The sequence below is a fragment of the Equus quagga genome, chromosome 2 (genome assembly GCF_021613505.1).
Source record: "Equus quagga isolate Etosha38 chromosome 2, UCLA_HA_Equagga_1.0, whole genome shotgun sequence".
Lineage (NCBI taxonomy): Eukaryota > Metazoa > Chordata > Mammalia > Perissodactyla > Equidae > Equus > Equus quagga.
The window spans coordinates 73,741,764-73,767,613 of NC_060268.1; the positions used below are offsets into that span (position 1 = coordinate 73,741,764).

The 25,850-nt window shown below is 40.4% G+C and overlaps 1 protein-coding gene across 1 annotated transcript in view; it reads left to right on the forward strand.

Moving 5' to 3' along the window:
• The first annotated feature begins 462 nt into the window (after positions 1-462).
• The window catches only part of GABRB3 (gamma-aminobutyric acid type A receptor subunit beta3), a 217,735-nt gene continuing 192,347 nt past the window's right edge, over positions 463-25,850 (forward strand). Inside the window, exons 1-3 of the mRNA XM_046654857.1 lie at positions 463-542; positions 1,407-1,498; positions 1,729-1,796. Coding sequence (XP_046510813.1) covers positions 463-542; positions 1,407-1,498; positions 1,729-1,796 — 240 coding nt within the window. The remainder of the gene's footprint in view (positions 543-1,406; positions 1,499-1,728; positions 1,797-25,850) is intronic.

Genomic DNA, 25,850 nt, shown 5'->3' on the forward strand with positions numbered 1-25,850 from the left:
AGGATGGGGCTTATCACAGGGAAAAGGAGGTTCCATGCCTTACTTTAAGGACCACGGACAGCTCCAGCATGCTCCAGAAAAGGCACGTTTTTTCCCCATCCTAGAAATGACAGTCCACGGTTTCTTGTCTGATTCGAACTCCAGTTTATTGATAATAAAGGGAGCATATTCAGTCCTCTCTTTATCATTCATTATAAATGTATTTATGTGGGCAGAGAGGGCCCAGTGCTCACGTGGAATGTTCAGGGGTGAGGGTGAGAGGACTAGTTTAAGGAACCAATTTTTAAAAACGGTCTTATATTGCATAAATAATTCATCGGGCCGCCGTGCAAGGGGCTGGACGATGGGTCAGGAGGGAAAGCCCATGGGTGGAGGCAGGGGCGGGGATCCCCGTGTAGCTGTTTGAATGCTCCATGGGTGTGGGGGAGAGCGGATCCCACCCAGCTTAGGAGGAGCAGCGCCATGTGCTTCGGGCTCCCAGTGCTCCTGCTGCCCATCTGGCTCTCCTGGACCCTAGGAACCCGAGGCTCTGAGCCCCGCAGGTGAGGTAGGGGCTTCCCCGGGGCCCCGCAGCCTCCTTCCGGACGCTGCAGGGCTCAGTCCCGCGGGCAGAAGCACTGAACTGTACCCACTGGCTCTCGGCCTGCGCCGCAGCTGGGTGGGGGTCGCAGTGAGGGGTCGGGCCCGGGGAGGGGACGGGGCGAAGTGGATCGCGTTTTCCTCGCCGCCGCTGCCCCTGTCGCTGTAGCCGCCAGTCCCCTCTCTCGCTGGTCGCAGGGAGCCCAGACGAGCTGGCTTCGCAGCCGACCCCTGGCTCGGCCCGGCGCCGCGCAGCCGCGGCTCCTGCCTGGCGTCCCCGGCCAGGGTTCAGGTTCCGCTCCGCAACCGCTGGGGCGGGAGGGAGCGCCGAAGGCTGGGGCCACCGGCCGCGGCAAACGAGGGGGAGGGCAGGGTGCGCGGCGCAGCCGGCTCCGCCTTCGGCTAGCCCTGCCTCCTGCCGCTCCTCCGCTCCCGCGCCGGCTGCTCCTCCTCTCCCCGCTCCCGCTCCTCCCCCTCCTCTCCTCCCCCTCCCCCTCCTCCCTCCTCCGCTCCGGGCCAGCGCGGCGGCGGCGGCGGCGGCAGCAGCAGGAGCAGCCCCGGCTGCGGGTCGCGACGGCGGCGGGGCGCCCCCTCCCCCGTGCCGGGGCGCGGCGGAGGGATGTGGGGCTTTGCGGGAGGAAGGCTTTTCGGCATCTTCTCGGCCCCAGTGCTGGTGGCGGTGGTGTGCTGCGCCCAGAGGTAGGGTCGCGGTGGGTTGACGGGAGGCTGGCCGGGCGGCGGGCAGAGCGCGCGGGTGTGCGCGCCGGGCGCTGGGGAGTGAGCCGCCGCCTGACCCTGTTCTCTGTACTCCTCGCCCCCTCCCGCAGCGTGAACGATCCTGGAAACATGTCCTTTGTGAAGGAGACGGTGGACAAGCTGTTGAAAGGCTACGACATTCGCCTAAGACCCGACTTCGGGGGTAAGAGGGGTGTGCGCGGCCGCTGCGGGAAGCGCGACCCATCTCTTTCGCGGCCTGGGTGGAGGAGGGAGGCGGGGGCCGCTTCCGCCGAGCTGCGGCGATGTGAGTGTGTGCGTGGGGGGTGGGGGTGAGGGGCACTTCGCCTGTGCCTCTTCCTCGGAGCCCCATCCTCAGAGCCATCCGCACCCCGTGCCCAGCCTCACTATCACTGTGTCGTGCGCTTCCTGCAGGTCCTCCGGTCTGCGTGGGGATGAACATCGACATCGCCAGCATAGACATGGTTTCCGAAGTCAACATGGTGAGTGCCTGCCCTCCCCAGCGCTGTCGCTGAGCCCCTGCCCCGCTGTCTGGGCCCACAGGCAGCCACCGTACTGGGCCAGAGGCCTTCTCTGCCCGGGCGGAGCTTCCCCGTTCGCGGAGGGAGCCGTGCTCCTGGGCGTCGGGCCCGTGCTGTTTCCGCTCCCTCCACCCGCCTGGCGTGCGCGGGGGGCGTCGTTGGCGTCGGAGCCATGCGGAAGGCGCAGCTTTCTTGCGGAAGGAAGGGGTCCTGGGCTGGCCTAGCGCTTGGCTCTCGTGCTTGCAGCTCTTCCAGTGGTCTGTCACCTGGTCCAGAGGCTTCCCAAGTGCTATGTCGCCTCCTTAGCAACAGGCGCTGGATACGGGGGAAAAGAGGCGAGGTGTGGGGGTGGCTCATGTTCTGGGTAAGAGGTACTTAAGGTTTCCTTTGTTGTCTTTTGGCAAGAGATGCTGTCAGCTGGAGAGAACGAAGGGCAGTGGTCTGTGTATTCCACGGTGTCTCGGATCAGTTTCCTTGGTCTCAGCGGCTTTTCTAGGGACAGGCTCCTGGGCAGTGAAACCCGGAACCCAGCTCCGCCAGTCGCTGTCGGAGGTGCTGACAGGGCCCGGGTGACTCTGAGAACTGAAAGGCCTGTGCAGCAGGCGGCTTCTCGGAAGGGGCCGCCCCACCTGGAGAGTCTAAGGCTAGTGAGCTGATTGTCGTTAAGAGCTGTGTTAATGCTGACGGGATTCAATATTCTGACCGGTGGAAAGCAGAGGGCCGAATCCCGAGGTGTGAAGTGGGTGTCAAGGGCTTTTGCTCAGGACACTTTAGGACAACTGTGGATAAGGAGAAAAATGACCCCTTTCATTTGTTAATTAAGCTGAAATACCATGGGTTTGGAAACAGGTTTAATTTTATGTTGAATGATACTTTAGAAATTGTAGGAATGAGCATTTGAAAACAGTAATTTTTGGAAGAAAGCCGTAGTTTCCTTCTAACGGATGACGTTGAGAACATAATGAGGCATGGTTTAAGAGAGACTCCGTAGGTTTCTCAAGTCTGGTGGACATCGGAGTCACGTGGGCAAACTCGCTTTACATGTAGACCCCCAGTTTCCTCCCTCCAGAAGATTCTGATCCAGCTGGTGTGAACTGGAATCCTGGGGTCTCTGCATTTAAAACCAGTGCTTCATATTGTTTTGAAGCATGTATTTTGCGGGAAGTATTTTGAGAAACATTACAACAAGTTATTAAAATACAGACATTTACAAATAAACTGAGATTATTATTTTAAATAGACTGTTTAGCAAGATATATTTAAAAATATATAGTACTGTGGATTTTGTAGGAAGAAATGATTGACCACACAAAACTATTTTCATCAATTTTTCCCTCTTAACCTAAAGATCTTAAAATTATCATGTGTGATTTCAAAAAAATAATGTACCTTTCTATCAGTGCATATCACTTAGGACATTTATATACAGGGCATTGTGATAATAAAAGTGTTAGCAAGAAATACAGAAAGAATATGACTTTACATACATTACATTAAAAATTAACATTATGCATATTTTATTTTTTTGTAATTTTGTGAAATTAATTCTATTCAAAAGGTATGTTTTATGATCTTATGGGAAAAAGCTAATATATTTAAGATCTACTGTCAGTAATCTGTGACTTTATCAATTGGGAACTTCACATTCTCTAGCGGAGACAATTTTATACAGAAGTTAATTGAATATTTGGTGGATTATTACGAAAAAAATTATTATATTGAATGTCAAATGAAAGAGAAAATTTATCGATGTTGCTCTTTGAGAACTCTGTACAATAGCAAAACAACCAGGAGAATAAGGACAATGGGTTGTTGCAGACCATTGCATATTTTCATTGAGAGAATTTTTAAACTTAGTCATCTGATTGTTTTGGCATCATGCTGATACCTGGTACCTTTAAAAACTTCATCAATAGTTGCCTAATTCATGCACTATAAGTTGGATGTCCCAATTCTCTCTGGACCCAGTAATAGACAAATTGAAGATACAAGCCATTATGTTGAATAATCTTTAAGTGCAATCCCAAAGCTAATAATTATGCATAACATAGCCGTAGTATTCTTGTATGCTTTTCTTTACATTCCTGTGATGGTAATTTTTGTGTTCTCTAAACAAATTTATTATAAACAAAAATTGGGGATTGATAGGATTGGAGATTGAAGGCCATTGACAGATGAGACTGACTGGCATTTGAAATATCTTCCACAAGTGAAGTGATTGATATCATACACTAGGAAAAATCTAATTTCCTTTAACAAATTTGCTCATGATCTTGATATTTAACTTTTATTAAAGGGCCATCTAATATAGCAATTGTTACGTATCATTTTGGAGGTCATATTTTGTAGAGAAAGAACAGAGAATATGTGAGCATAAGATTAGAGCCACCACTCAATTATGTTGCTTACAAACAATTTTTGCACTTCCTTAATCACCTTACTAGTCACACAAAGCTAAGTGTTCTTAGGTCATGAAACTGAATAAGAAATGGTCTAGCATTAAGGGTGTTGTAGCTATTAGAGGAGATATATCAAATGGCTGTAACAGAAAGTAGGATATGTAAGTCCCAGTAGAGGAACAAAAGAAAGAGATGGAAGGAAGGAGGGAGGGAAGGAGGAGGGGAGAGAGAGAGATAGCCAGGGAGAGAAGGAGAGAGATTGAGATTACTTCTGACATGGAAAGCTTCATGAAAGAAATTTTATTTAAGTTGGGTGAGCAGGGGGCATAGAATTGTGACTGGCATAGATGGAAGAGGATGTTCTTGGTTAGGAAAAAAATGGCAAAGATGTGGTTGGATAGATGAGCAGGGTGGGAGATTGTGAAGTGGCTATTCAAAAGATGAAACTGGAAAAGTAGGACATACCCCTGTTCACCTAGGCCCTTCTCTGCGGTGTCAAGGATTTCAGACGCTAATTTTCAAGAAATAAAGAGCCTGCAAAAGTTTTTAAGCAGATGTTGTACATGATTTGAGATGCGGTTTAAGATGAATATTTTGGCCAAAATGTAAATCTAGGTAGAGGAGTGAGGATGCTGGAGTAGGAGATCGAAATTTACAAGAAGATTAAGGATAGATGATCATGGAAGATCGATCGTTTCTTAAAATTTTATTCTCAGGTTTTCATAGATATATTTTTGAAAACATATATTTAGTGAAATAAATAAATGTTCACTAATGTTGGAAATAAATATATGTAAAATGTGTATCTCATGGTGGGACAGATGTGTGCTTGTTTGTGAGCTTTTTGGAGATGACCATAAAGAATAATAGACATTGCACAATAATAATGCTCTCTTTAAACAGTTGTGAAGCACAGTCTTTGTCTACTGGTAGTGCGTGTAGATGATGCCTCCAAAGAATGCTGATGACTTCAAATAAGCAAATATAACAGATACATTATGCATATACATGTATATATCATCTTCACATTTTCGTGTTTTTTAGAAACAATCTAAGAATGGATTTGAGTATTTTAATATTTAACATGATTTTGCTATAAATTGTTTCATGGATATTGGAGATGTTCTACATTTCTGTTTTTCCTTATCTTCAATTTTTCTTTTCATGCACTGTTTTTTTAAACTACCTGACTTGATAGCAGTCAAACAAAGACTGTTTTGCTTTATATAACTTACCTTGTTTCTCTTAGCTCTTATTTTAAAATTTCAGATACTCCTTTAAATTATGTGTGGTTAAATAATTATTGAGACAGCATATTTCTTTAAGTGAGTTGTGTATGTGAAAGAACACTGTCTACTGAAAATGTCTATATGCCTTTTTTATAATTCTCGTGCTTAATAAACGTTTTGAGTAGATAGATGGAAAGATGAATAAATGGAGGAAAATTATTGAAAATATAGGAAACACTAAAAATATAAAACGATTAGAAAATTTTAATTTAAAGCAGTATTTTTATTGATAGAGAATGAAGTAATTCTATAACTCACTCAAAAATAAATATTTTAAAGTAATCATATGAGTTCTTTTTTTATTCGAATTATTAGAATAAGCCGTTGTTTGGTTTGTCAATTCAGAGCAGAAACTACACTTACTTAATTTTTACTTAATTAATTATAAAGTATTGAGGATATAAAACTAGATTCAAACTCTAGTAATATTAATACTAATTTCTATGATTTAACTTGCACTTTATTACTTTACACTTAATTTGTCCATTAAAATTAAATCAATTCTAATGAAAATGTAACTACAGGATTACTTTTTTCTGATTTCATGCATATAAATCATAAATTATATCATAAATTATCTTTTTTAAAGTTACAATTTCCTTTTAGGTAACATGTAATGTGTATTCTTAGTTATTATGAGATGTATATGCATGTATTATGCTAGTTCTATTGTATTCCATTCTCATTTTTTGCGTTTTCTTCTTGTGAAATTCACTTTGTTTTTCTGATGTCTACGTGTAAAATAAGTATGGTACGAAAGAACATCGTTTTAGCAGATCTTGCGCAGCATCTGTGGAGCTGCATTCCTGTAAAATGGATAGTCTACTCATGTGTAAAAAACCGTGCACACACACACACACAAACATTTGCATCGTCAGTTTGTCTCACCTTTTCAGAAGGGTGGGAAAGAGGAGAAGGTGTTCTTTGCTAGAGTGAAATCTGGAGAATTCAGCTTTTAGGCATTTTTTTGATCAAACTTATGGTAATGAACCCCCCTCCCCACATTTCAGAGTCTAGAGGGTGCTTTGCCAGCTAGTGAATGCTGAATGAGCCCAGCGTCCAGCACCTTGGTAGGTCCTCAGGCCAAGGAGCTGAACTCAGGAGTAGGAGTGGTGCTGAAAAGAGCCTAATAGGATGAGGAATTTCGGGTTCTATTTCCAAGTCTATGGGAACATCTAGCCTTAGGCAAGTCACTTAACACACAGTGATCAGTTGTGGACTTCCCAGATGTCAGTGGCATGCCCATAGAATTGATTCAGAACTGATAGCACAAAGGGTTTAAGCTCTACAGAGACACCCACACAGTCACAGCCACACAAAGACAGGCTGCAAAGCAGTCCTTTCCTGATTTCTTCTAGAGAGGCAGGGGCCACATTCAGAATTTGCATATGAATCGTCATTAGCATTTTAAAGTTGGAAATGTGCTAATGATCTTATTACAAAGTAAGCTCTGGGATGACTCAGCAGAAAGGAAAAAATGTTTTTCTGACCCAGTTGGGGTTGAAAACCTGCTAACGTGGAAGGCACTCCAGGAGTAAGGTCCACAGAGTGTGTTAGCATTGGTTCCAGGTTGCTGCATTTTGGAAGTAAGGCTGTTTATGGAGGACATTACTTTTCACTGGCATATGTTTCGTGCATAAGTTATGATTATACATCAATGCCGGGGCACTGGTAAGAAAGCATATAATGAACTTCAGAGATGGATGAGAATAATACCTTCCCTAATGTGCTCTTTATGAAGGGAGGTTTGTATTTAATGTTAGAAGGAATGGTATGGAGAGGGCAAAGAGAATGCTTTTTGTCATTGCCCTCAGGGAGGTTGTAAAGCTTATGTTGCTACATCTCTTAAAAGGGGCATCTTATGTGCATTGTCCTGTTGTGAAGACCTCTTGCTTGAGCCTGAGTACGGCTTGGGGATCCTGTGATATTTTGCACATAGAAGTAAATCTTTGGTTTGTATTGATGATGCAAATCTGCTTATTTCCATATGAAAAAGTCTGAATTTTACAGGTAAAGCAATATGGATTGAACACTTGCTTTTGCACAGTCTGGTATCTGTGATAGCTCTTCTTTTCTTCCCTTAGTAGCAGAACCCTTCTTTCTTGTATTGCTTTTGTACCTTATGATACATGTTGTCATTGCATTTTGAAGCCTACTGAACATTTGATATAAATAAGCAATGCTTATTGACCATTTGGAATCTTTCACATTACTTTGTGATACATACTGAAGTGTAACTTAGGGAGATGAATAACTAACAGTGTGCTATTTTGCAGTTTATGAAATGCTTCAGGTATTTTGTCATATTTGATCATCAAGCCTGATGATCAAGGGCCCGCCCTGTGGCTGAATGGTTAAAGTTCCGGTCACTCTGCTTCTGCTGCCCAGGTTCGTGGATTCAGATCCCGGTGCAGACTTACTCCACTCATGAGCCATACTGTGGAAGCATCACACATACAAAAAATGGAGGAAGACTGGTACAGATGTTAGCTCAGGGCTAATCTTCCTCAAGCAAAAAGAAAAAAGAGGAGGGTTGGCAACGCATGTTAGCTCAGGGTAAATCATCCTCACCACAAAACCCCGTGATGATCAGCCTTGTGAAGTATAGGTGTTATCCTCATCTCCATTTTTCAGATGAGAAAACAGCTTCAGGAATAGCACTGACTTACTACATGGCAAAGCTGGGACTTCGTCCTGTTTTCTTTGTTCGTTTTACTTCATTATGCTGCAGAGTAGCAAAAAATGCTCTGTTAGGGGCTCACAGGATTCTACCTTCATCCAGGACCTTCATTGCTGTCTATAGTAGATTCTCCCATTCTACTTTTCCATGAAATCTTAGTCTTTCCTTATAATACTTATCACAGTGTAAAATATGATTAGGGTGTGCTTAAAGTCTTTCTCCTCTGTTTCTCTCCCCATCAGACTATATAAGATCCATGAGGCAGAGCTGTGTCTATGAGTGGTGATGCCTGACCCTTGATAGGTACCTAGTAGATATTTATTGAAAGGAAATACATAAATGAAGAATAAATGAGTGAGTAAATATATAAGTATATGAGTAAATGGATATGTAGCTATCTATTGAAATATTTTTATAACTCAGAATTTGGGCTAATGACCAAGAAGAATTTTTTACAGGCTAAATGTGATGTATACAGTTTTTATTTTAGGGAATTTAATTTGATCAGAATTTGTGTAATTGTATGCAATATGATACCATCAGCCATCAAGTATTCTGCAACTGCTACCCCTCACTGGGGAGCTCTTCTGATTTCAAAGCAGAAAGGAGAACAAATGAGTGCAAAGCTCAGCCTGTGTAAGGGTTAGTGCAGATATTCTAAACACCAATCACTGGTGCCTTTTACACTCAAAGTTTGTTTGTTTGTTTTTATAAGGAAGATTCTGCCTGAGCTAACAACTGTTGCCAATCTTCCTCTTTTTTTGCTTGAGTAAGATTAGCCTTGAGCTAGCTTCTGTGCCAGTCTTCCTCTGTTATATATATAGGATACCTCCTCAGCATGGCTGATGAGTGGAGTAGGTACGCGCCAGGGATCAAACCCATGAACCTGGGCCACTGAACTGGAGCGCCCGAAACTTTACCCAGTCAGTCATGGAGTCGGCTCCTACACTCAAAGTTTTGTGTTAACTTGCAAGGTGTATGTGGGTTAAACTTTTCTATATGATAAGGAGGTTCTGATTGCTGTTCTTATACAGGGATTCACTGGGATCTGCCTTCCCTTTCCCATTGGCTGCTCAGTAGGGCAGTGGAACCGTGGTGGTTCTCATTGATTTGCTAGCTTTCCAGCACAGTTTACTTCTGGGCTATTGATGCCAGGCATTAAGAAGTTTCTCTAGCTGCGATGTCTGGGAAACTAGGAGTAAATAGGTTTCATCTCTTGGTGACTTGCTCAGTACCATCAATTCAAGACAGAGTGCTAGCTTGCCATCTCTTTGGTTGAGGTTGTAGAGTTCCCTTATTCCTTGGTTACCAGCAGACCGCATCAAGAAATATAAGCTGTTGTAAGCATTTACTCCTATATCCCTCTTTGCATTTTTACATCGAACTTAAGCGTTACGCAGAAGCATAAATATAATTAACAAAAACTTTATTATGCATGAAACTAAAATTTCAGATGAATAAGAATAAAATTAAGATATGGAATGTCATAGCACTTTAAATGCCCTAATTTGTGTTTCTCTGTTCAGTCTGAAAGAGGATATGGATTCTATTGATTACATCATCATATTTTACTCCAGTTATATAAAGAAAGAATTCCTTTTATGTAAAGTGTTTGCTAAATCTGCATGCTATGATTCATGACATGAAATACTTCCTTGTTTTATTTTGAATTGACTTTAAAGGATACTAATCTACCAAAGCTATATAACCCTGATTGTGTTTGATATATATGTATATAATATTTGTTACTTAGTTCAACATCACATCACTGCTCTTTTATAATTTAATTTTGTGGATAAGACTTTACAATTGGTAACTTTAATGAGTAGAAGGAACAAGTTTTCTGGCTCACCCATCATTCCATGTTCTGTGTGTATATGTGCGCACATGCAAGTGTCAATCTATTAAACCAAAAATTATTTAAAAAAATGATAATTTGGGTAATTTATTGTAATATCATTGATTTTTTCCAATCATTCTGACTCTAAATATCTATCTGAGAGATGAGTCCCTACATCAGCTTGAAAGTAGACTAGAATGGTCACCAAAACACAGTGCCCGTAATGTAGAATATGCTTGGTAAATATTTGTTAAATGCATTTGTGTAGCAAATGACCCTTGTGATAAAACTGTACCTTTGATTTATTTTATTGTAAAGATTCCCTTATTTGGTGTTTGTCCAGCACATAAAATTAACCACGAGTTTACACATGAGGATTCCTGTGAACTTGTCACAGAAAAAACAAATGAATTATGAAAAACAGTGCCATTCCTATGGTCTAGACCAGTGGTCCCAAAACTATAGACCAAGAACCCTTGTGTGAGGTTGAAGTTACTGCAGGGGTCAACACAGCTAAGTGCCCTCCAAGCAAAATTTCTCATATTGATGTATTCTTTGCCTTTCCAAAGCAGCTTACATATTAGAGAAAGGTTGGGAGTAACTGAGTGTATGAGGAGCAGGATTGATTGTGCTATATTTCTTTTTATGCTGTTAAACATTCTGTGGATAACTCATTGTATGAGGGGATATTTGATTGTGCCATTGAATGAGTTTTCATTTCTGAATCTTTCCTTTGTTTTGGCCCTGAACACCAAAATTCCCTGTGAGAATGTAATTTCTTGTGTATGGGCTAAAACAGGGGTAGCTTAAGAGAATATTGTTCTGTAGAATGTACATGTATGCCCCATAATGAAAGTGTTTCTGCTCAAGTAATATTGGAAATCATGTTAAAGATATAAAATAGGTTTCTTTGCTGCAGGAATTGTCAGGCCCTTTAATATGTTAATAATTTTGTAAATCTTATGAGAGAGGTGAAGAATTCAATATTTAAAAAATATGATTGACTGGGGAGTTTTTTTAAAAAGTATGTAGACTTGGGAATAGAGGACCTTACTAACACTTCTTCATGAAGTTTTCTGTGAAACACAGTTTAGGAAGTGTGGGACTAATCCATTGAACCAGAAGATCTTCAGTATGGCCTGTCCCTGAGAGTGATGAGAACTGGGAAGATTACTGCATTAATAAAGACTCTTTTGGTGACCCTGTCCACAGCATAGAAGGCACAATTTTGACCAAAAAAAAATCTACCAGTTCATATGGGGATGGGCAGTATTTTCTGGAAATGACGATTAAGCATTTGTTATAATTAGAATGATAAAAAACACAAAGATTTTTTTCTATAGTAGTAGTCTCTGTCACACTGAGGGGAAGTCTGTGTGTTTTAAGCCTCCTTGTTTTCTTGTAAGTATTACAAAAATAAATTATGGAGAGGTAGAGATAGTATGTTGAAGAGCAGGGGTTATAAAGGGCTCTTGGGCCAACTACAGTAGATTAATTTTGAGAACAAAATATGATGAGGCTGTTGGGCTTGACCAGTGGTTTCTACATGGTGGTCTTGGAAGCCTGGAGATTCCTTCTTGGGGCAGTAGCAGGGGGAGCAGGAGGCACTCTGATACTACATCCCTCCAGGGAGGGTTTACCTCTGTTTTTGAATATATTACATTGCATACACAGATATTTATTATAATCTGCAATGTATTTTATGTATAATGAGATTATATATTATGCTATGTATAATATATAATTTATATTTTATATTTATATGTAAAAATAAGATTCTCTTTGGATGAAAGATTCTAGTGATAAACATATTTAACATCCTCTGGAGTGAGTCATCTCTAAAATTCCACTCATGACCAATTATCATTCTATGAAGAGTTTATACATGTTCATAAATAGTCAGTGACAATGGCCCAGAGGGCAGATGCATTTTTCTGGACGGTTCCGTAAACCACAGTGGTGTCATAAGAGGGCAATATTGCAAAAGAACCACTGCGGAGGCCTCACTGGGGATCTACGTTTGGCTCAGGGATTGTAAAAGGCTGGTAATAATGGGTGAGTAAATTGAAGTAGATCCAGAATTGTAAAGAGATTCAAAAGTGTTAATTGATTGTAAGGGTAATGGCTTTTGTTTGCTTGTTTGTTTGTTTTTGGCATTTAGAAGCACATAAAGCTGGTTTTAAAAAGGAAGGTTCTTGTTTTGGAAATATATATATGTGTATATATATCTATGTATCCTTTTCTCTCATCCATGCTTTATTTAGCATTACACCGCATTGCTTCAGAGCTTATCTTTATTTTGTGATTGAAAAGCTACTCTCCAAGCTTGAGATTTTACTTTTTATTGTAAACACTGTTTGGAACTTTAATATCTGGGTAATTTCCTCAATACTCCAAGCTGTTTTCCTGTAGAGACTATAGGGGGTCTAAATTGAAAGATTGCCCTCTGTGTGGAAAGAGCTGGTTCCTCAGAACACTTAGATGCTAGCGAAGGGTTTGTGCGAACTTTAGCAAGTCGTTTAGACTCGGTGGTCCTCAATTTGATCATCTTTTTAACCAATGTGTTAAAATGGACTCTCCAAGTTGTCTTCCAATTCTGATTTCTATTTCTGAGAGCCTGTGAGCAGATAGAAACAGAAGGGGCCCTTCTGTTTGCCTTACACAGACCACTACTTCTTGTCATGACTTCTAGTCTCGTTTAAAATGAATTTCTTATACATAAAGTTTGAGCAAGTAAACCTGTGTGGATACAGGTATGAAGATTTGGGCTTGCCTGTACTAGAGATTGCAAAATGAGATATGTAAAATTGTTCAATTTTATCCTGGAAGAGGAAAAAATGTGGATGTGCAACGTCTAAAATAATTAGGAAACTACTTATTTGGGATTATATAGATGAAAATGTATAGTGTGACTAAAACTTGGGTGTAACAATGACCAAAAAAAAATTAATATTTTCAAAGTGTTTAGCTTGTATTTTTCCCCTGTAGATGAATTCCTCCTAATAATGGATCGTAGTATGTGGTTAGGGGAAATTGTAGCACAGTCTAAAGAGGGTAAGTAGTGATTTCCTAATTTAGCACTTTGAAATAATTTGGTAGCCCTGCATACATGTTCCTCAAAGTTTCTTTGTTTTTCTCTCTCTCTCCCAGAAGCAAAAGAAGTATGGCAGCTTCTAGCAAAGTTGAGACATTAAAAAGGGGAGACACTTTGTTCTAAGTGTAACTGAGTTCGCGCACCTAGAGTCGAGCCAACTCTGAGCATCACTGGGTGGGCACAGACCCTGGGCCTTGGCTGGTTTATTGAGATTAAGGAGAAAAGGTCAAAAAAGGGGTTGATGCCCTTCGTTGTCTCTCAGCTGCCTACCTGAGTGACATTTATCTCCCCTTATGAGATAAGAAAGGAGGGTCTTACCTACCAGTTTTTCTCTCCATGTATCTCTCTGGCACTTGGAATACAAAATTTGGATAAACATCAGTTTGGCTCAGTAATTTTTCTCCTTTTTATCTTATCTCTCAGTTTCTAAAACAATTAGGGAAAATCCTCTTTTCTTCTCCAACATTCTTCAAAGGAAGGCAGAATGAAATTTGTTAAATAAAGGCGGACAGGAAAGCAAGCATCTATTAATTGACATCCAATTTCCTGCTATGCCAACCTTTGCCCAAGACTGTCCTTGATTATGCAATAATGTTGAAACAGAAAAGGGGAGTCCGCTCATGCTACAGTATTACCAGAAACTGTCGGTTAACCAGAGGAAGGACTCACGAATCAGTCTCACATATCACTGAACTATTTTCTGTCTATTACCAGATAAGTGTGAGTGTTTCTAGATCACACTTACGTGGAGATTTTTTGTATGACCACCTACATTATAATGGAAATCATGAAAAAAACAACAATCATAACAAAACTCTGAAATATAAAAGAAAACATGGTAGAAATCTATTACGCTGACATAAAGCCTGTTGAGATGGTAGAGAAGAGGAGTATAAGGCACTGATTTTGTGAATATGTTTGAGAAACTGTTTTTGATGCTTCAGAGTGAAGTCCTGTACCTACTTCACACTTATTCTAACTGGTTTGTCCAGAATAGGCTGTGTGTATAGATTTTTAAAGTTCCAGCCTTATCAAAGTATCTTGCATTTGTAGATCAATAGTGGAACTAGTTGGAAAGAGAAAAAGCAATGAACTTTTCTTTTTAAAGATTTTATTTATTTCTTTTTTCTCCCCAAAGCCACCCAGTACATAGTTGTATATTCTTTTCTTTTTTTGAGGAAGATTAGCCCTGACCTAACTGCTGCCAATCCTCCTCCTTTTTGTGAGGAAGACTGGCCCTGAGCTAACATCCATGCCCATCTTCCTCTACTTTATATGTGGGATGCCTACCACAGCATGGCGTGCCAAGCGATGCCATGTCCGCACCCGGGATGTGAACCGGCAAATACTGGGCTGCCGAGAAGCGGAACGTGCACACTTAACCGCTGTGCTACTGGGCTGGCCCCATAGTTGTACATTCTTAGTTGTGGGTTCTTCTAGTTGTGGCATGTGGGATGCCACCTCAGCATAGCTTGAGGAGCGGTGCCGTGTCCACACCCAGGATCCCAGCTGGCGAAACACTGGGTCACTACAGCGGAGCTCTCGAACTTAACCACTCGGCCACAGGACCAGCCCCCTAACTTTTCTTTTTTTAATTCTCAAAATAACTAATATCACTTAATAATTACTCTTTTATTGTCTTCATGACTTGACTTTTTGTTTCTTCTGCTCTGTGTTAATCAGCATATTCTTGTTCTGTCTCCTTCATTCTAAATACTTCAGATTTAGGAGCTGTCTTAAATAGTATTTAACTGTTCTCATAACCAAATGAAGTGTCCAGCATCCTAAATCCAAATGATGCTAGTTTGGGGTTTTCCACATTTCTCCAATTGAACATACCTGTTCAAACTTTGCCTATATCATTTCAGATTTGAAACACTGGCAAGCCCTCAGGGCCACATAATGTTATTACAGAAACTCATGAAGAGAAGGGGCCTGACTTGAGCCCAGGAGCCAGTCAGTCAACAAATGTGTGAAGAATGAAGAGTTATCATCTTGGGGCATACATCAGTGGGCCAGTTACAGCAATGATAGGAATGAGGAAAGAGGAGAAGATGACAGACAGTTGGGCCTCAGAAGCTGAGAGATGTACAGTTGGCTGGTACTGATGGTGTTCTGAAAAGCAATTTGGGAGGAGAATGAATAGGACCAGAAGGCCTGGGAAAGTCTTAAGGGAGCTATGGTGGCCATTAAAATAGCAAAAAATGATAAAACTGGTACAAGAAATAGGATTTTTGATTGTTTATTGAGATACTGAGATATTTTGCCATGTTTAATTTAAAATGTAGATATATATCACTTTGTAGCAATGAATTAAATTATTTACTTCTGCTCTTCTTATATTTATCCTTGATAAAAGTGGAGCTGCTGAGGGTGTCTGACTCCTTGAAATGGACCCCATCATCCTCCAGTGACTGTCACCTCAGGTACATAGTCTCTAAGAGGATTGACAGCCTGCAAAGAACCTGTGCTGAAATCCCCAGGTGTTTTCAGAGCTGCAAAACTTAGCGGATGCTTTGATACATGTTCTTTCTAGGTGTGATGGGAGGGAGGCAAGGAGGCAGGAGAATGGTTAAGTGAAAAGGAAGGCGGAAATTCTCTCTTATCCAGCTGTAAACTCTGTAAAAGATCAGCACACTTGTGGATTTATATATATCTCACATGCCATGCGAGTGTACTTTAAATTTCCATGTTCTTTAACATTGTGTCAGGTGCAGGAACTTTTTCCCTGTGAGTAATGTTCTGTGCATTCATATTGTGAAAAGAAGACCCTTATGGCTGGAGATGACACAATGACTGTTGGCTGGAAACTTTGGCCTTCCTTATGCCTTTACTGCTTTCACAAAATAGTGTCTATTGTTTTCCAAAATGAAAAGAAATGTATTTGGGGGCTGGCCCAGTGGCACAGCAGTTAAGTTTCCCTGCTCTGCTTTGGTGGCCCGGGGTTCGCTGGTTTGGAACCTGGGTGCAGACCTACCCACTGCTTATCAAGCTATGCTGTGGCAGGCATCCCACATATAAAGTAGAGGAAGATGGGAACAGATGTTGGCTCAGGGCCGGTCTTCCTCAGCAAAAAGAGGAGGATTGGTGGTGGATGTTAGCTCAGGGCTAATCTTTGTCGGAAAAAATAAAAGTATTTTCCTGCTAAGAAAGTTTAGAATATGTACAAAAATACATTTGGATGTATTTCTTTTGTTTTTTTTATGCACATATATTATGTGTGTACTATTTTTTACACAATGTATACATAATTTACTATCCTGCTTTTCCATGTAACTTTATCTTATAGACACTTCCATGCTATTGAACATATTTGATAAATTTTTTTATTGAGTTAATGATAGGTTACAATCTTGTGAAGTTTCAGTTGTACATTAATATTTGTCAGTCGTGTTTTAGATGCACCCGCTTCACCCTTTGTGCCCACCCCCCACCCCACCATTCCCCTGGTAGCCACTCATCTGTTCTCTTTGTCCACATTTTTAAATTCCTCATATGAGTGGAATCATACAGAGGTTATCCTTCTCTAACTGGCTTATTTCACTTAACATAATTCCCTCAAGGTCCATCCATGTTATTGCAAATGGAATGATTTTGTTCTGTTTTACAGCTGAGTATTATTCCATTGTATACATACACCACATCTTCTTTATCCATTCATCCCTTGATGGGCACTTAGGTTGCTTCCACATCTTGGCTATTGTAAATAATGCTGCAATGAACATTGGGGTGCATAGGACTTTTGGAATTGCTGACTTCAAGCTCTTTGGATGGATACCCAGTAGTGGAATAGCTGGGTCGTATGGTAGTTCTATTTTTACTTTTTTGAGGAATCTCCATACTGTTTTCCATAGTGGCTGCACCAGTTTGCATTCCCACCAGCAGTGTATGAGAGTTCCTTTTTCTCCACAACCTCTCCAACATTTGTTACTATTAGTTTTAGATATTTTTGTCATTCTAATGGGTGTAAGGTGATATCTTACTGTAGTTTTGATTTGCATTTCCCTGATGATCAGCAATGATGAACATCTTTTCAGGTGCCTATTGGCCATCCATATATCTTCTTTGGAGAAATGTCTGTTCATGTCTCCAGCCCATTTTTTGATCAGGTTGTTTGATTTTTTGTTGTTGAGTTGCGAGAGTTCTTTATATATTATGGATATTAAGCTTTTGTCAGATATATGACTTGCAAATATTTTTTCCCTGTTAGTGGGTTGTTTTTTTGTTTCAATCCTGTTTTCATTTGCCTTGAAAAAGCTCTTTAGTTGATGAAGTCCCATTTGTTTATTCTTTCTACAGTTTCCCTTCTCTGAGAAGACATGGTGTCTGAAAAGATCCTTTTAATACTGATGTCAAAGAGTGTACTGCCTACGTTTTCTTCTAGAAGCCTTATGGTTTCAGGTCTCACCTTTAGGTCTTTGACCCATTTTGAGTTTATTTTGGTGAATGGTGAAAAATAATGGTCAATTTTCATTCTTTTACATATGGCTTTCCAGTTTTCCCAGCACCATTTGTTGAAAAGACTTTCTTTTCTCCATTGTATGCCCTCAGCTCCTTTGTCAAAGATAAGCTGTCCATAGATGTGTGGTTTTATTTCTGGGCTTTCAGTTCTGTTCCATTGATGTGTACACCTGTTTTTGTACCAGTACCATGCTGTTTTGATTACTGTAGCCTTGTAGTGTGTTTTGAAGTCAGGGATTGTGATGCCTCCCATTTTGTTCTTTGTTCTCAGGATTGCTTTAGTGATTTGGGGTCTTTTGTTGCCCCATGTAAATTTTAGGATTCTTTTTTCTAATTCTGTAAAGAATGTCATTGGGATTCTGATTGGGATAGCGTTGAATCTGTAGATTGCTTTAGGTAGCACGGACATTTTAATTATGTTTATTCTTCCAATCCATGTACATGGAATGTCTTTCCATCTCCTTATGTCATCATCCAATTCTCTCAGAAAGGCTTGTAATTTTCATTATATAGGTCCTTCACTTCATTAGTTAAATTTACCCCGAGGTATTTTATTCTTTTTGTTGTGATTGTGAATGGTATTGTGTTCTTGAGTTCTTTTTCTGTTAGCTCGTTATTAGAATGTAGAAATGCTACTGATTTATGCAAATTGATTTTATACCCTGCAACTTTGCTGTAGTTGTTGATTACTTCTAAGAGTTTTCCAATGGATTCTTTGGGTTTTTTTATATATAAGATCATGTTGTCTGCAAACAGCGAGAGTTTCACTTCTTCCCTCCCTGTTTGGATTCCTTTTATTCCTTTTTCTTGCCTGATTGCTCTGGCCAGGACCTCCAGTACCATGTTAAATAAGAGTCGTGATAGAGGGCATCCTTTTCTCGTTCCTGTTTTCAGGGGGATGGCACTCAGTTTTTGCCCATTGAGTATGATGTTGGCTGTGGGTTTGTCATATATGGCCTTTACTATGTTGAGGTAGTTCCCTTCTATCCCCATTTTGTTCAGAGTTTTTATCATAAATGGCTGTTGGATCTTGTCAAATGCTTTCTCTGCATCTATTGAGATGATCATGTGGTTTTTATTCCTCAGTTTGTTGATGTGGTGTATCACGTTACTTGATTTGCGGATGTTGAACCATCCCTGTGTCCCTGGTATGAATCCCACCTGATCATGATGTATGATCCTTTTGATGAATTACTGAATTCTGGTTGCCAAAATTTTGTTGAGAATTTTTGCATCTATGTTCATCAGTGATATTGGCCTGTACTTCTCTTTTTTCGTGGTGTCTTTGTCAGGCTTTGGTATCAGTGTGATGTTGGCCTCATAGAATGTGTTAGGAAGTGTTCCATCCTACCTAATTTTTTGGAATAGCTTGAAAAGGATAGGTATTAAATCCTCTCTGAAAGTTTGGTAGAATTCCCCAGAAAAGCCATCTGGTCCTGGGGTTTTATTCTTTGGGATGTTTTTGATTGCTGTTTCAATCTCTTTCCTTGTGATTGGTCTGTTCAAATTGTCTGCTTCTTCTTGAGTGAGCTTTGGGAGATTGTAGGAGTCCAAGAATTTATCCATTTCCTTCAGGTTATCTATTTTGTTGGCACATAGTTTTTCATAGTATTCTCTTATAATCCATTATATTTCTGCAGTCCGTTGTTATTTCTCCTCTTTCATTTCTGATTTTGTTTATTTGAGGTTTCTCCCTCTTTTTCTTTGTAAGTCTGGCTAGGGGTTTGTCAATTTTATTTATCTTCTCAAAGAACCAGTTCTTTGTTTCATTGATCCTTTCTACTGCCTTTTTCATTTCAATAGCATTTATTTCTGCTCTTATTTTTATTATTTCTCTCCTTCTGCTGACTTTGGGCTTTATTTGTTCTTCTTTCTCTAGGTCAGTTAGGTGTAGTTTAAGATTGCTTATTTGGGATTTTTCTTGTTTGTTAAGATGTGCCTGTATTGCGATGAATTTTCCTCTTAATACAGCTTTGCTGTATCCCATGTGACTTGGTATGGCATGTTATCATTTTCATTTGTTTCCAGGTATTTTTTGATTTCTTCTTTAATTTATTCAGTGATCCACTGCTTGTTCAGTAGTGTGTTGTTTAGTCTCCACAACCTTGTGCCTTTCTCAGCTTTTTTCTTGTAATTAATTTCTAGCCTTATAGCATTATGATCACAGAAGATGCTTGTTATTATTTCAATTATTTAAAATTTGTAGAGGCTTGCCTTGTTTCCCAACATATGGTCTATCCTTGAGAATGTTCCAGGTGCACTTGAGAAGAATGTGTATTCTGCTGTTTTAGGGTGAAGTGATCTATATATGTCTATTAAGTCCAATTGTTTTAGTTTTTTGTTTAGCTCCACTATTTCCTTGTTGATTTTCTGTATGGATGATCTGTCCATTGATGTGAGAGGGGTGTTGAGGTCCCCTACTATTATTGTGTTGTTTTTAACATCTTCCTTTAGGTCTGTTAATAGGTGCTTTATGAACTTTGGTGCTCCTATTTTGGGTGCATAGATATTTATAAGCATTATTTCTTCTTGCAGAAGTGTCCCTTTGATCATTATATATTGCCTCTCTGTGTCTCTCTTTACCTGCCTTATTTTGAAATCTGTTTTGTCTCATATAAGAATTGCAGCACCTGCTTTCTTTTGCTTGCTATTAGCTTGAAGTATTGTCCTCCACCCCTTCACTCTGAGCCTGTGTTCGTCCTTGGGGCTGAGGTGTGTTTCCTGGAGGCAACGAATTGTTGGATCTTGTTCTTTAATCCATTTTGCCACTCTGTGTCTTTTTATTGGAGAATTCAATCCATTTACATTGAGGGTGATTACTGATACATGTGGACTTAATGCTGTCAATCTGTCGCTTGTTATCTAGTTTTCCTGCATTACCTTTGTTTCTCATCCTGTGTGCTTTAGCCTACCCATTGACTATTGCAATTTCTTATGCTGGGTTTCTTAGATTTTTCCTTATTTATGTTTTGTGGCTCTGTTCTGTTTTTTAGTTTAGTGGCTAACCTGAAGTTTGTGTTTAGAATGTCATGTATAATATAGTCTATTCTCTGGTGGTCTCTTACTTACTTGGCCTAGACTGATTTAGTCCCTTTGCTCTTCCCCTTCTAAATTATTATTTTCATTTCTTATTCCAACTCATGTTATGAGTTTGTAGTTAGAGTGATAAGATCATCTTTGCTTTGGTAGTTTCGATACCTTTATCTTAATTCTCTAGTTGAATATTTGCTATCCTATTCTGGTTCTATCTATCTGTCTCCCTACTCTGTGATCTGTGACCCCTTTCTCCCTTTTTTCTTTTTTCAGGTATGAGAGCCTTCTTGAGGATTTCTTGTAGTGGAGGACTTTTGGTTACAAATTCCCTTAACTTTTGTTTGTCTGGAAAAGATTTAATTTATCCCTCATATCTGAAGGATATTCTTGCTGGATAGAGTATTCTTGGCTGAAGATTTTTATCTTTTAAAGTTTCGAATATGTCACTCCATTCTCTCCTAGCTTGTAAGGTTTCTGTAGAGAAGTCCGCTGAAAGTCTGATAGGAGTTCCTTTGTAGGTTATTGTCTTCTGGCTTGCTTCCCTGAGTATTCTTTCTTTGTCTTTCATTTTTGCCATTTTTACTACTATATGCCTTGCAGTAGGTCTTTTTACATTGACAAATCTAGGAGATCTGAAATCTTCTTCTACACACATTTCTCCCTCAATCCCGAGATTTGGAAAGTTCTCTTCTATAATTTCATTAAGCACACTTTCTGCTCCATTTTACTTTTCCACTTTCTCGGGAATTCCTATGATCCTTAAATTCTTTCTCCTCATTCAATCCGCTATCTCTCGGAGATTTTCCTCATTCTTTTTAATTTTTAGTTCTCTTTCTTCCTCTGTCTGGAGCCATTCAGCCTATCTTTGATTATGCTAATTTGCTTCTCTATGATTTCAACACAGGCATTCAGGGAATCTGTATTCTGTTTTATCTGGTCCATTGTGTTTTTCATCTCTAGTCATTCTGTTTGATTCTTCTTCATAATTTCAATCTCTTTTGTGAAGTAACTCCAGAACTTGTTGGCTTGTTTCTCTATCTTTCTCTCTACCTCATTGAGTTTTTTGATAATAGCTACTCTGAACTCATTTTCACTTAGTTTACCTATTTCGAAGTCCTCAAGACTTAATTCTGTGTTTTTATTGTTTTCCTTCTGATCTGGAGCTTTTATAAATTCCTGGATGGTAGAGGAGCAGTTTTTGCACATGATGGTAGAATTCGGTTGCAGTTACAGCCTATCGCCACTAGGTGGGGGTTGAGAGCTGCGCATTCTAAGCTCTCCGCCTTCAGGCAAGATGGCGGCAGCCAGTGCGGTTTTCCGGGGGGGGGGGGGGGGGGGGGGGGAGGGGCAGTTTCTCTCATCTGCTGATCTGGATTCGGATCAGCTCTGTTCTCTTGTTTCCCGCGGCCCTGGCCTGATGGGGTCCCTGCACACGGAAGCTTTCCCCCATCAGTGGGTTTCCACTGCACTGGCAGCAGGAGTCCTGGACGACCCCCAGTCATGCGGCCCCTCCCCCACTCCTTCCCTCACCCACGGCAGCGATCCTAGTCTCTAGGGGAGGATTTGAAGTTCTCTCCTACCCCGTTGCAGCTCCTCTGAGGGTGGCTCCAGCCTCTCTGTTCTCTGTCTTCTTACTCTGTAGGTCTCTGATGGTCTTGGCATTAGGGGTCATTGGTTGAAACTCAGTTTTTCCATTTCTTTGGTTTTATTTTGGAGGGGAGAGAGTCCCGGGTCAGCTCACCCTGCCATTTTGCTCTGCCTCTCTCTGTTATAAATATTTTAAGAAGCTTAGGGTATTTCCTTGCATGGCTGAATAATATATTTTCCTTAATATTTTCTTATTGGATATTAGGTTATTTACTCTGATTTGCTAGACTAAATAGTGTTTTGATGAATATCCTTGTGCATAAATTATTATGTATTATGGACTATTTCCTTGAGAAATATTTCATTAAGTAGGATTAATGAATCAAATAGTATGAGTATTTTTAAGGTATTTGATACATGTCACCAGGTAGCTTTCAAGAAAGTATCTCTTGATTTGGGCCTCCACTGAATTTTTGTCTAAAAATGCTCTATATCTAATATTCTAGAATAAATTTCTTTTGGTAAGTGGAAAGAGAACTATAGCCCACAAAATATTAGGATTTAAAGCTAAAATTGAATTAAACCTCAAAACTATTCTTAACTTTACCATTATTGAAAGACAATCACATCTAACAAAAAATAAAACAATTTGGCTTTATATTAAAATTGACTTTATATTAATTTTATGTTTGGTTTCTGATATATTTAAGGAACAGAACACAAGTTCAAGCCATATTTTTGAATGAACTAGAGTTAATTTTAATTCCCCACCCCAAATTTTACACTACAAAATTGAAATTTTCTCAGAAATGAGGCCTAAGAAGTTGGGAAAAAATCTATTTTTAGGGGTTCTGAGGTCACAGCTGACCATTTTTATCTGGAGGCCCATGTTGTCAGATTCTACCAAGACATTTTAATCTCAATTTAATCCCATATTTAGTGTCAACAACTGAGCAGAGCCTTGATCCTTCAGGTGTCTGAGTGTGTGGAACAGCTGGTGAAGTAAATGTAGGGGACTCTGCAGGGCTGGCCTGGTGCTGAGAGGAGCTCATCATCACACTTGGGGGGAGGGGACTCGTGTCTTGCTTCCTTGATCATTACCAAGAGTGCAGTGAGGCTGATAAAAAGGAAGCACCTGATTCATCTGAGGTATTGTTTAATGAAGTATTAACTTACTTCATCTACATGAGTAACATTTTAGGGGACTATTTTCCATAGAGTTAATGAGGAAAAAATCAGATAATCATTTAATATGATCCAAAGTTGGGTCTACTGATGCAGAGTAAGAAAATATTAAGTGATCTTAACATTTAACTGGAAAAGGAATTTGGATTTTTCCATATTGATGAGATGAATACGTAACTGTTTTTCCTCACTACCTTGATTTTAATCCTTCCATCATGCCAGAAATAGCACCTCAGTGAAAGCCATTCAGAAACCACCTCGTATTTCCTCAAGTTTTTCAGCTACCCCTGATCTTTATTTTTTAATCTTTTTTACATCAAGGTCACACATTTGACCAGAGGTGTCATTTTGCTGAAGTCCTTTTTGGCTGGTCCACTTGTCCCTCTCTCTCCCATCCTTCTGCCCTGTCAGAAATCTTAGTCTGACTGCTCCGTAAGCACCTAGTTCTGCCTTTCATCCTAGACACCAAAGAACTCTATTTCAACTTTCTTTAGCCCTTTGACATCATGGTTATATTTAGCCTTTGCTCAGCCTTCAAAAAGATGTTCATCAAAGTGCCACAAGCAAGCCTACCCACTAGGAGAAAATGGTGTCCTACTACAGAAAGTCTCCCAGTAAATGATTTTATTATTTAATCTTCATTGTCTTTGCCATGCAGAACATTCTCTCTCCTTAAGGCTGCCATTCTCAATTCCCATATTTCCTAGTAGTTGTTGAGCTCAAATCTTGTTTCCCTCAGAAGATTAAGAGCATGGGCTTACTTCGCCCTGTGTTTGCGGAATGCAGGGCCCCTGCCCTCATGTCTTTCTCAGAGGAAGATTTTTCTCCTCCTATCTGAATTAATTTCGCTATCTGTGCTCCATATTTTGGCTTTTCCTTTACCCACATTCACTGTCTCCTTTGCAACATATCTTCCTCTCCATTAGGTTCTTTCTTTGAGTCTTCCTATGGGAAAAATAAAGTATTTGCATACAGAAGAGACACACCACGTTGCCCCAGCTATTGCATTCTCTTTTACAACCATCTTCCTTGACACATATTTCTGGGATGAGTATCAAACTATATCCCTTGCCAATACCCACACTGGAGGGTGCTGGAGTGTGTGTGTGTGTGTCTGTCTGTCTGTGTATTATGTGCGTGTGTGTAAAATATTGTGATCAGGGATTACTTTCCTGCATATCATTGTTGGCTAGGCCTCTTGAATTGTGCTTCTACCTCTTGTCACTCAGTTCTGAAGATAATTTTCATCTCTTTCCTCTTTCTCAAACATCTAATTGTTCGCCAAGTCTTGCCCGGTAATTTTGGTGATATATTGAAGACTCACTCCTTTTTGCCCATGACCCTAGTCTGGAGCCCTCAAATGCAGTGATCTATGACCTATCTTAAATCTATGATTCTCTTGTCTTCTGGTTCCACTTGCACAATATTACCTCTCTATTCTTCCTGCCATTTGTGGGGTGGGGTGGGAACTGTTAATGGCTCCAAGGTGCCTGCTGGATGTGTGGTAACATGGGGTGATTGGTGCTAATCCCCACAGTGACAGGGATGGTAAGATTAAGAACCAGCTCCAGGATCTGGGGAAGAGTCCCTGTGGGCTATGTCAGTGGGCATCTGTTCAGCCCTGAAAGAAAAGAATGGAGCAGGAATCTTTGAGGTTCTTAGCAGATATCCAAGCCATCACCATTTGGTTGGTACAAGAGGCAATGTTTAGAGTTCTTCCTGAGAAAGTGCAAAGACAAAAGAAGTGAAGGCGTTGGAGGAGGGAGTTGAGTGTACATGTTGGGTTGGAAGGGATGACTCAGGTGCTGGGGACCCAGCAGAATCTAAGAGCTGGGTTTGTAACAAAGCTTTACCTTGATATGGGCAACTTGCCCTGTGATTGCCCAACTTCACTTTATTCTAATTCCCAGCACAATATTAACATATTTATTTTTCTGTTACATTTTTATTGGTCTCAAGTTGTTTCACTTGTAATTTCCTCCCTTGGTCATGTTATGTATCCCTTTATTTCCATATATTCCATACTACCAGCAATAAATAGAGACTTTGAAAATGAGTATTGATAGTGATTCCTTTTTTGATTGTGGAGATGGCCAGAGGCAGAAAAGGACCTATTCTCCAAAGAAACCATTGCCATAAGGAATGCAGTGGGGCAAACGTAGAGCCATTAAAAACACTCTTTAAAGAGAGCACATGATGAATGCTGAGGAAGTAATTGTGAAATTGTGAGAGTCAGCAGGAAAGTGCTATGGATGCCTCTCTCCCATCACGGCCTTTACCCTGGGTAACTACAGAGTTAAAAAAGACAGTCAGAGAGAAAAGATGGAAAGAAAGCAGGTGTGCGAGGCTGCCCCCATGGCATAGTGGGTAAGTTTGTGCACTCCACTTCAGTGGCCTGGCACTCGTGGTTGGATCCTGGGCAGGGACCTGCACACCACACATCAAGC